The sequence below is a fragment of the Rhinichthys klamathensis genome, unplaced genomic scaffold (genome assembly GCF_029890125.1).
Source record: "Rhinichthys klamathensis goyatoka isolate OS25496 unplaced genomic scaffold, OSU_Roscu_1.1 h1tg000485l_1, whole genome shotgun sequence".
Taxonomy (NCBI): Eukaryota; Metazoa; Chordata; class Actinopteri; order Cypriniformes; family Leuciscidae; genus Rhinichthys; species Rhinichthys klamathensis.
Window position 1 is genome coordinate 1990950 of NW_026606972.1, and position 11183 is coordinate 2002132.

At 35.3% G+C, this 11183-nt stretch overlaps 1 protein-coding gene across 2 annotated transcripts; it reads right to left on the reverse strand.

Annotated features, from left to right (window-relative positions):
• Positions 1–570: 570 nt before the first annotated feature.
• dennd6b (DENN/MADD domain containing 6B) lies at positions 571–10026 on the reverse strand. 2 transcript variants are annotated; one of them, XM_056237258.1, is made up of 21 exons: positions 9791–10026; positions 9548–9586; positions 9354–9396; positions 9142–9254; positions 8704–8784; positions 8467–8572; positions 8241–8320; positions 8051–8113; positions 7895–7950; positions 7680–7802; positions 6691–6786; positions 5779–5873; positions 5612–5677; positions 5397–5461; positions 5203–5292; positions 5066–5119; positions 4859–4962; positions 4575–4677; positions 3487–3523; positions 3318–3392; positions 1685–1808 (listed from the first exon to the last, which is right to left on the reverse strand). In XM_056237258.1, the coding sequence occupies exons 1-20, from the start codon at positions 9941–9943 to the stop codon at positions 3346–3348; spliced, it is 1614 nt and encodes a 537-aa protein (XP_056093233.1). In that variant the 5' UTR covers positions 9944–10026; the 3' UTR covers positions 1685–1808; positions 3318–3345. The 2 variants fall into 2 exon arrangements, with proteins under 2 accessions (XP_056093232.1, XP_056093233.1); XM_056237257.1 differs by lacking the exon at positions 3487–3523 and having other exon boundaries at positions 571–1808; positions 9791–10025.
• Positions 10027–11183: the final 1157 nt, after the last annotated feature.

Consider the following 11183-nt stretch of genomic DNA (forward strand, 5'->3'; position numbering starts at 1 on the left):
CATTATTACAAAAACAGCATGTTGAAGAATGTACAATGTAAAGACTGTTATTGTTAAAAACAGGTGCTTCTTGCATTAAGACAGTGGCTGAAGAGTGGTATGGTCAAAATCCAATACTACTCTTACTATTTCTGCCATTTAAATATATTTGACAGAAATAGTAAGCGTAGTATGCTATTTGAATTCAGCCAGTGTTTCCCAATCTGGAGTTTCCCAACTGCTCATTTTGTACGTGTCCCCATTGATACACTCAATTCAGTTTATTAGCACTCTACAAATGAGAAGATGAGTTGTATCAGGTGCTTTACATTAGGGAAGCATCCTAAAATGTGCAGTGTTTAGGGGTCTTCCAGGTCTAGGACTGAGAAACATGAACAAGCTTACAACTAAAATATAAATAATCAAACACCTGTCTTTACATCCAAGCTCTTACTATAAGTCAGTTCAAACATAGACTTTAATAACACATTCCCAACCATAAAAACAACATTTTATAGAATTGGAAAAAATGGCCAACTTAAATTAAACTTGCATCCATTTTAATAAATAAAAAGAAAATGAACCAAACAATCACAGAATATACACCTACTACATAAACTACCTTAAGAAGTCAAAATATGGGTAAAAAGTGCAGTGTGAGGTTCAAAACTGAACAAAAAGTGCTGTAAAACAACCAAATAAAGTTCAGGTTGTATTAAAAAAAAGGGAAAATTTCATGACTGGGAAACACAATATATACAGAGTATCTTATACATGATGGGATTGTGACATTGAACTTGACCATCTCCAATCACAAAACTTATTCTGAAACACATCAACTGATTCGCTCATGTGACCAAGTTTCACTGCCACTGCTCAGTCCTTCATGAATCCTGGACTATATTATACTCTCAATAATGATTATCAATTATAATCAGTCTAGTTTTAGCCCTGATTGAGATCAAATCTAAATCGTCATACAATTGCCTAGACAATTAACTTGTAATATAAAAAAAAAAAAAACTGGCAAACCAACACTGTAGAGGTGCTTCTGTGCAAATGTTAAAGGTCAGGTAAGGTACATAATGGATAAATAAATGCCGAAAGTGTCAAACGAGTCAGGTTTACTACGGTGCTACATATTGTCCCTAAGTAATAACAAACACTATCACCGGAATAAAATCATTGATATTTAATAAGAAAAAAATAATCCTAAAAGCAACTTAAATGAACACGTCATACATTTGAATATCATTTACTGCATATGTTAAATAAATGTGTAATATGCTAATTAGAGAGTCAATTTGTTCATCCTTTTGACTTGTAAAATAAAGTTCATGTTCATGCAGTGCTAAATGACTGCAGGCTTTAAATACTTGATGCATGTTAAAATGCAATTCAGCAGATGTCTCAAATATAGTATGAAGCCTAGCCGAGGGCTTAAAATGATTTCAATCTAAGAATCAATGTTTTCTGTGTTCTTCTTGTGCCATCTAGAACCTTGTATTGTAGTATCTGCTGTTTCACTTCAGTACTGTACATCCAAAATGAAAGGCCTCGTAGTGGTAGTGTATGGGTTTACCAGAAGAAATGTTGGTTGACACCTGTGCAGGAGTCATGGGTTCATATACGGCTGGTAGATTCTGGACAGACATCTGTGTATGTCTCAGTGGATCTGCTGGTCAGTGTTCACGTGGGTCTGATTGTCATTGTCTGTGTAATACTGTCTGTAGATCCTCTGGCAAGGAGCTGATGATGGTCTGGATGGATTTCTCTAATCTCTCCAGAAGTTCTTCTTTCACTGGAAGCTGATGTTTTCTAGCTCTCATCTGTGTAGGACACATAAATGAAGAGAGAAGCTTCATGCAAATCAGGGCTCCAGACTAACTTTTCCACTGGTTGCACTGGTGCTACCAACTTTCTCAGTTGGTCGCACCAACATATGATTTGGTCGCACCTTTTTTTTTTTTTTTTACATGCCATGGGATTAATCAATGCATGTTGATGAATAGTGGTTTTAATGGACCAAGGCTAGCAAAGGCTTTCTGGGTTGCAGCATAAATACCTGTAATATATTATATAAAAACATTTTTATATTTATACTATATATATTATATAGTATAAATATAATTATATTATATATTACATTTTATTATATATTACATTACATTTTTAACCCAACATTTGGGTTTGTCCATATTTGACCCAAATTTGAGTTTAAACAACCCAGCATTGTTTAGGAATGTATAAATCTATCTATTAACATTTGAATTATATTATATCTATCTATCTATCTATCTATCTGTATCTATTTATCTATCTATCCATCTATCTATCTATCTATCTATCTTATCTATCTATCTATCTTATCTATCTATGTATCTATCTATCTATCTATCTATCTATCTATCTATCTATCTATCTATCTATCTATCTATCTATCTATCTATCTATCTATCTATCTATCTATCTATCTATCTATCTATCTATCTATCTATCTATCTATCTATCTATCTATCTATCTATCTATTATCATCTTCTATCAGCATCATCTTTCTATCTTTTAAAAATCATTAAACATTCAAATGTATGCATTACATTTTAAAAGATTAGAGTATTATAATACGCTGATACAGATTTTCCGTTATCAAAGTTTATAGTTGTAACAAAAATCTGAAATCTCACACTCCTTAGGCCTACCTTCTGCATTTTATAATTATTTTCCTCTGTCGATCGATTACTATCATCTAACCGCTGAAAAGACGTAGGAAGGGGCTCGGTATTTCGTGAGACCGTTTCATTTTTATATGCCTTAATTCCTGAATTCGTAATTTGGCACGTTTCACCATCAGTGTGCAATGCGCGTGACGTGTACGTTCGTCAATAAATAAACTGCACGTGTCTTGCGGAAGAACACTGTAGCCGGAGCTACTTCTCTCCGTTAATGTCTATGGCGAGTCACGCAGGCACTGGGCTACTCCGTAGCCGAGCCGACCCCGGGATAAAATAGTCAGAATATAAACACTTATTATAAGCGTACCGTAGGGATTCAGGATAAGTCAAAAACACCGTTTGGAAAATGGATTCATGATGTACTCGTTCATTTTGAACATAAGTTACGGACTGCAGCAGCTGATACAACGGCGTTCTGTTGCTCAAGCGTCCACTCGCACAAATGCGACCACATACAATTTTAACTCGCACATTCTCAAAAAACGGTCGCATATGCGACCAATTTGGTCGCAGTCTGGAACCCTGCAAATGTCTAAATGTAAAACACAAAGAATGCACTTTAAGCCCAATTACACTCAGAAGGCGGTTGTTTAAGTGTCACTCACCAGTTTCTCCCTCAACTTTAGGATGAGGTCAACAATCTCCACCTCTGATTTGTCTTTGGTCCACGTCAGCAGGTCCTGAATTAATGAAGACAAAACCAGAATCAAACTAATTAAATGACCCTTTAAAGGAGTAAATTATACATGAAAATGATCGTTATTCTTTACTCATGCTCATTTGGTTCTGAACTCATAGGATTTTCTTTCTTCTGTGGAACACAAAAGAAGGATTTTGAAGAATTGTACTGGTCGCGCTTTTCCATGCAACTCAAAACGGACTGAAATTTAAGTGGTTATTCACTGAAAATCTCGACATCCTGCTCTCAATGGTTTCTTTGAGTTCTTTTTAATAATCGGTTGATCCATTTTCACAAAACCCGATTGAATGATTCGTTCAATGAAATTAATCAATAAAATTGTGTTAATAACATCTTAAATTTCAGTCTGTTCCTCACTTAATGTGATCACATAGATTCAAAAGACTAGCACATACACTACTGTTCAAAAGTTTGGCGGTCAGTAAGATTTTTTAAATGCATTTGAAAGAGGTTTCTTAAATGTTCACTAAGGCTGCATTTATTTAATCAAAAGTGGTGTACAACGTGATATATTATTATTATTATTATATAAAATAAGAGTTGTATATTTTAATATATTTTATAATGTAATTTATTCCTGTGATGGCAGTCTTCAGTGTCACATGATCCTTCAAAAAATTATGCTAATATGATGATTTGCTGCTCATTTTCTTATTTTCAAGGTTGAAAACAGTTATGATTCTTTAATGAATAGAAATCATCTCACTCATTTGAAATAGAAATCTTACCATTATAAATGTCTTCATTGTCATTTTGATCAATTTAATGCATCCTTGATGAATTTGAGTATTAATTTCTTTAAAATGAAAACACTGACTGCCCACGAACTTTTGAAAGGCAGTGTTAGTTATATAGACTACTCTTACTATTCTTTTATGAATCATTTTATAGTGCTTTTGTATCCTTTTTGAAGTCTCAGTTTACGTTCAGTGAAATTGCATGGAACAGAGCGACCAGTTCAATTCCTCAGAATTTCTCTTTTTGTGTTAAACAGAAGAAAAAGTCAAACGAGTTTAGAACGACTTGATGGTTATCCTTTTTGGCTGAGCAAATCCTTTAAACATTCTTTATTTGCACTCACACTCTGAAGTGATAATAATAAAGGCTTAAGAAGTATAATGGTACGAGAAGAGACCGAATCCAGATCCAACATCATACTCACAGCCGCACAGATGGCCTCTAAATGAAGGCGTTCCACTTTTTGAGTCATCTCTCTGTGCCTGAGCCGATACCAGCCATCAAAATTAGGCGAACGAAAGAAACGCCTGAAAGTCACATTTAAACAGTTTTTATATTATATGCACAATTTACAGAAAGTTTCAATCATTAGTTCCCAAATGCCCTTTGCTGCGTTTCTCGAAATTATTGTAAACCAAAGTAGAACATTCAGATTACTGGTGCCAATGGGCTTACAGTGCTTTTGTAAACGCAACCCTAGTGTGTTACCTGTACAGGCCCGTCCAATCTCCTTTGAGCGTTAGTTGCGGCCCTGCTTGCTCCAGGGTCTTCATGAACTCATCCTGACTAAAGGACCGGATCTGAGGAGGTGTCTGAGACATAAACACAGACACAACTGTTATGTTTGAGGTCCAACATAATCATTTCAAATGCCCGAATGTCGTCTGAATCTGATCTACATCATCTTGAACCAACCTTCCATGGAGACACAGATCTCTGCGGCGGCATGAGGCTCTCCAAATAACTTTCCTGAAGTAAAGAATGTGTGTGAAGCTCAAGACTGCTTAGCGAATGAAATAAAACCTCTGAACAAAGGTGCAAAAGAAGTTCACCAGTGGAAGAATGAAACTATGCGTTTGCTCCAACAGATGCCGCCTCAAAATGGCACTCTGCGCCTCTGATGGCCTTTTTTTCTGGATACCCTGAAAGAACAATTAAAAACCAAAGCGAGACGTTACACATGCTATAGCTTTAAACTTAAATATTCATTTTTCATGAACGGAGTCAACTGACATCAGCAGCCTACCTTTAAGAGTCGTTTGATGAGGGCTTTGTCTTTGTGTAAGAAGGTCTTGTATGCTGTGTAAATACCTTTATGGGAAGATACATTTTATTTTTATTTAAATACTATATATATATATATATATATATATACACACACACACACACACACACACACACACACGTTCATGTGTTTGCATTATTCAGCACATAAGCTTACAGCAAAGCCTTGTTGTGTACCTGTTTTAGTATCCAGTGATTTTAACTTTGCCAGTTTCTTGAGCTTCACTTGCTTTGGTAAATCACCTGCAGAGAAACTCCATTCAAACCTCTCTCATGTGCAATATGCCGAAATCATATGCAATCAAAAAGGCTGTCAGAGGAGCCTAAAATGGAGCATTATTTACCAGTCATCTTAAGGTCTCCAAGGCGAATAATGTGTGGCCAGCACTGAAAGGTCTTTATGAAGAAAGGGTTTGTGACACCCAGTATCACATTGGGCCTGAAAGCAGAAAAAAATACTTATTTCCTGACCTGAAAATTATATTTTCTACATGGGTGAAACCTTGACTAGATGTGAGCTACTTTCATTAGCTCACATCTAGTCAAGGTTTCATCCAAAAATGAAAATATGACTTTTTGCAGAATATCCTGGCTCATGTTTCCTTGGACTTGAAAGGCTTGTCAACTACTAAATGACAAAAAACACCATAAAACAAAAGCATCATAAATGTGGTCCAATCAAATTTCATGTCATGACAGCTTTGTTGGAGGAACAGAATGGTGCTTTTTGTCATTCTGCAACTTGACAGTTCCAGTCCCCATACACTTTCATTATATGGAAAAGAAAAACTTGGATCATTCTTCAAAAATTAATGAGTTTGGATCAACATGCTTCTTGATTTTCCCACAATTGTAAAGATACTTTTCAAAGGTGATTTACTCTATTTTGGTAGCTATCGTAGAAATCAGTGTTTCTTTCCAAAATATAAACATTTATACCAGTACCTCTGTAATGATATTCATTATCATAACACAGAACTAATGATACTGAGTGGCTAAAAAGTCTGTGAAGCTTCATACCTCAACATGACAACTGCTCTCTCTGGCTCAGCAGCAGTGCGAACGCAGATTTGAATGTTCACTGTAATTGTTTAGACATAGACGAATCGTTGTCGTTTAGGAATAAAGCGCGTGGGTGTCTGAATCGCGATTTTAATCTTTTAACAATTAACCGTGTTGCTCTAGAGTACATAATTACAGAATTTTCATTTCTTGATGAAGAGAGACTTTAATGTGGAGTGCGTGTATTTGCTTACGGAGCCTGAGTCCTGGTGGTGTACTCCTTAAATTCACTGTCATGAATGGTGAAGTACGGTCGGTAATCACCACAGTAGCGCAGTGGGGTGATGGAGCTAAATAAACAACAACAACAAAAAGTATACTTATAAACTTTTTATACTTATAAACTCGAGTGATAAAGCATGTTTATGAGCTGTATAATTCATATTATGTAATTGAAATTTAAAAAAATTAATTAAAAATAATTAATTAAAACTAAATCCATAAAATGATAGGAACCTCTAAAAGGTTCTAAGAAGCGCCTGACAGAATTCTTTAAGTTTCCATGTACACTACTGTTCAAAAGTTTGGAGTCGGTACGATTTTAAATACTTTTAAAAGAATTCTCTTCTGCTAACCATGGCTGCGCTTATTTGATTAAAAATACAACAAAAATCAGTTATAGTATTAAATATTATTCCAGTGTAAATCAGCTGTTTTCAGTGTGAATATATAGTAAAGTGTAATTTATTCCTGTGATCAAAGCTGAATTTTCAGCATCACCAGTGTCAGTGTCTTCAGTGTCAAATGATCCTTCACAAATCAGTATAATATGAGGATTTGATGCTCAAGAAACATTTATTATTATTATCAATGTTGAAACAGTTGTTGGTCTGTCAGTTGTACAGTTTTTTTTTTTTTTTTTTTTTTAGGATTCTTTGATGAATAGGAAGTTCAAAAGAACAGCATTTGTTTGAAATAGAATCTTTTGTAACATTATAAATGTCTCTACTGTCCTTGATAAATAAAAGTATTGATTTCTTTCCTCCAAAAAATAAAAATAAAATTCTTACTGACCCCAAACTTTTGAACGGTAGTGTAGAACATGTTCTTCTAAGAGTGTGGATTATCGATAAACGTATGCATAAACTCTACTAAAAAACAGACCTATCTATTGTCACTATTATGAGTTCCTCAAAATAACTTTTGTGTATGCGCCTCTGCTTTGAGAACGCAATGTCCATACCTGACCAGGGCCAGCACAGTCTCCGAGGAGACGGTTGGAGAGGGTGCCATAACAACCACGGGCTCTCCTAGCAACATGAGCTCCCAGAACATCTGCACATGAATCAGGACTGACTGGAAACATCTGATTAGATAAAGGTCAATTAGGGCAGCTATTAGTGACGGCTGTAAAATCAACAGATGGTTTAGTAATTACAGAAGCAGCGTAATACTCACTTAAAAAGATCCAGCTCGTGAACTGATGGAAGAACCGTGGGGGCAGGAAGCAGATTCTGCAAAAATGCAACCACATATCAACCATTTGTAAAAATAAATAAATAAATAAAAGCATACAGTATGTGAAGGATTGCAATGGTAAAATGAGTTAAGCACCTCTGTTTGTGGCTGTTTTAGAGGGCTTCCTCCTGGCGTTTCAACTTTTGAGGGAATTCTGACCTGCAAATTCAAACCCAGCATTTCGAGAAGTTCAATTGATGTTTTTGATAAATGATTTAGATAATGGTGTGATCAATCGCCCATCCAAACACCAACTAACAAGTTTTTCCATCCATAATATTCTTACCTGCATCACCACACCCATCACAGGTAAGTTGAGGGTTTGCCCTGGTACTGGTGCTGGCCATTGGTCAATCTCGTTACAAACTGAAACACATTAATCAATATGATTGAGGATTTCAGATCTGTTTTTTTTTCAGATCTATACATATATTTCCATGCAGCTTTACAGAATGTCAAAATAATTTATATATATACAGTGTAAATACATATTGAAGTCAAGGTGGCCTCACCTGTCTCCAGACAAGGTTCGAGCTTTTCAAAGTACTCAGGAGCAATGACCTGCAGCAGCGAATGAAACAGGTTCACAAACGGCAGTCTGGACACCACCACCAGGGACTAGGGATATAGAAAAACTGAAATTATTTACACCATTCAATTAAAACTTCATGTTTTCATGTAAGCAGAGCACAACAGCTCATTGTGAAAACCCAGAACAAACATTTGTATCTTTCAGTTCAGTTACACACCTTCTGAAAGTAGCCCCTTTTGACAGACGCATCTTTCACTTGCCTGAAATACACATACCCGTGGAAATGTGCGTGCTCCTTCTAAAAAATAGGAAAATAATTGACATGCACACTTTATTTCTGGAATGTATTGGTTCAAGCAGATGTTAATCAGTGGTGATGCTAGGAAATGTTTCAATTATATACAGTAAACCAGTAATATTGTTAAAATTTAATACAATTTAAAATAACTTTTCTATAATATATTGTTAAATATCATTTATTCCGGTGATGTTCAAGCCAAATTTACTGCAGCCATTACTCCAGTCCTCAGTCTCACATGATCCATCAAAAATCATTCTAATATTCTGATTTAGTGCTCAAGAAACATGTCTTATTATAGTTATTATTAATGTTGAAAAAGGTTTTGCTGCTTAATATATCAAGTCTATTTCTAACCTGCAGGGCCACAGGTGCATCCTTGTTGTAAGCATCCTCCTGTCCAAACCAATAGCTACTGCGGCCCACCGACTGCCGCAGTCTGAAGCTGAACTGAGTGTCCCCGAGGCATCCTGGGATAGACATGAACTCATGTGACTGAACTGTAAAGCTCATGTTTCAGCTGTTTATCATGATAACACTGATGAGATCAGTCTTTGCCAGCATATTACCTGAGTATGAGTCAGGAAAGGATAAGTAACAAATACTTGTTTTCTAAAAGACAGAAGGAAGCGAAAGATTTTAGTAGTTTTAGGGGCATTTTATAATGAAATTAATGTTTTAAAATTGTTGTTACACAATGCATTTATAATACTGTAGCTGGAAAATTAATTAAAATTAATTAATTAAATTTAATTGACCTTACCTCCTTTTCCGTGAGTCTGACATCATAGGGGTAAATGAGCTGATGATGACAACATAAAGAATGTTATAGATACACAGTGATTCTGCTGTTGCTGTGATTACAGTGTATAAATTTGCAATCAAGGCGTTTCAGCATCTTATCACAATCAGATTATTTGCTGTAAATTGGTTATGCGAGTAACTAATATAAACAAACAAGCAAACAGATGTTAGGGGTGCATGCACATCATTTGTGTAACGTTACCTCTATGGCTTGTCCGAGCTCGAGGTCGAAGGTAACGACGCACACACACTCGAGCCAGGCAGAGAAGCGCGACCACGGCTCCGATACCTCTGTATCTGTCGCTGCAGACCTTGATGGCCCTTCCAGAGAATCGGCGCTGTCAAACGGATCCATTTTGACTTAAGGATCCATTTGAGATCCGCTTGCTTTTGTGAATGATCACGTCCTCGGTCGTCGTTCAGTAATCACTGAGGTTGAACAGCGCCCTCGCGCGGGGAGGACTGATTTATTACTACTCCCATAGTTAATAATATTGGTTCTCAAAAAGGAGGCCGCAAAATAAATTACAATTATTTTAAATAAACTTTAAATTATGTTTAAAGTATGTATTATCATATTTTTTACTCTTTACACACAAAACTGATCTCTAACTCACATTGCACTGCAGTGTACCAAAAGACGATAATGTTCTGTTTATTCTAAGCGATGCTTGTCTGTGACAATGACTAATACATGATGGATTCTGATTGGCTGTCAATGTTTTTATGGTTCATCGGCTGGATAAAATCGTTCTGAACGTGATTTCAACTATGTCGTTTTTCTGTGCCGTTATTGCTGTGGTGTGAGAACGATTTTTTTAGAACAAGGCCTATATCTTTATCGTTATCGTTTTCTTTATAGTTATCGTCGTCCTTGGTGTGAACAGGCCACCTAATAAAAAATAGTGTACACAAACGATGATGTTAAGAAAGAATGTCAAACACTGTTAATTTGTTTTGACCGCTTTCTTATTAATAGACGTATTGAAAGTGTACGTAAATAAAATAAAAAAATCAAATCTTGCTCAAAGTTATTAAAGTGGGTTTTAACCATTTGCGTATTAACATTTATGAAAGTAAAATTCTCATAAAGCCTTCAAAACTTTGGTAATGCAGAAACTTGCCAGTTGTCAATTATTTTGTCATTAAAAAAACAAGCAAGCAAACAAACAAACAAAAATATTATGTCTAAGTCAGATAAATATTATTGACAATTAACTAAGCAAAATGACCATTCAATAAATGAATTATAGTTTCGGACAAAGCTCCTCAAGACGTGTCAGATACAAAATCTTTGTTTTATTTTGTGTTTTACATTTTGGGATTTCTGTTTTATATTTATTTTATTTTAGGAGACTGGGTAGTGCGTTTGGTTTATCTTAATAAAAGTATGAAAACAATGTTATGATTTCAACAAAAGTATGAGGAAAAATTCACATTTATATTATTTGGTTTATTGTGTTTTTACCTTGTAGTTTTCTTTTATTTTCCCTTTTTTCTTTAGGCCTACGTACTTCTATTATGATTGTTTTTATTATTATTATTATTTTAATCTATGTTGATCATGTCTAAGCTAGTGCAATGTACGCGGGGAG

What these genes read in the sequence shown, in the direction of transcription:
- dennd6b (XM_056237257.1), bottom strand. Translation starts at nt 9,943, where the DNA reads ATGGATCCGTTTGACAGCGCCGATTCTCTGGAAGGGCCATCAAGGTCT. An exon ending in CTTTCCTGACTCATACTCAG is followed by an intron (nt 9,255 to 9,353) that starts GTAATATGCTGG and finishes TGTCTATCCCAG; the next exon opens with GATGCCTCGGGGACACTCAG. An exon ending in AAAGGGGCTACTTTCAGAAG is followed by an intron (nt 8,573 to 8,703) that starts GTGTGTAACTGA and finishes CTATATCCCTAG; the next exon opens with TCCCTGGTGGTGGTGTCCAG.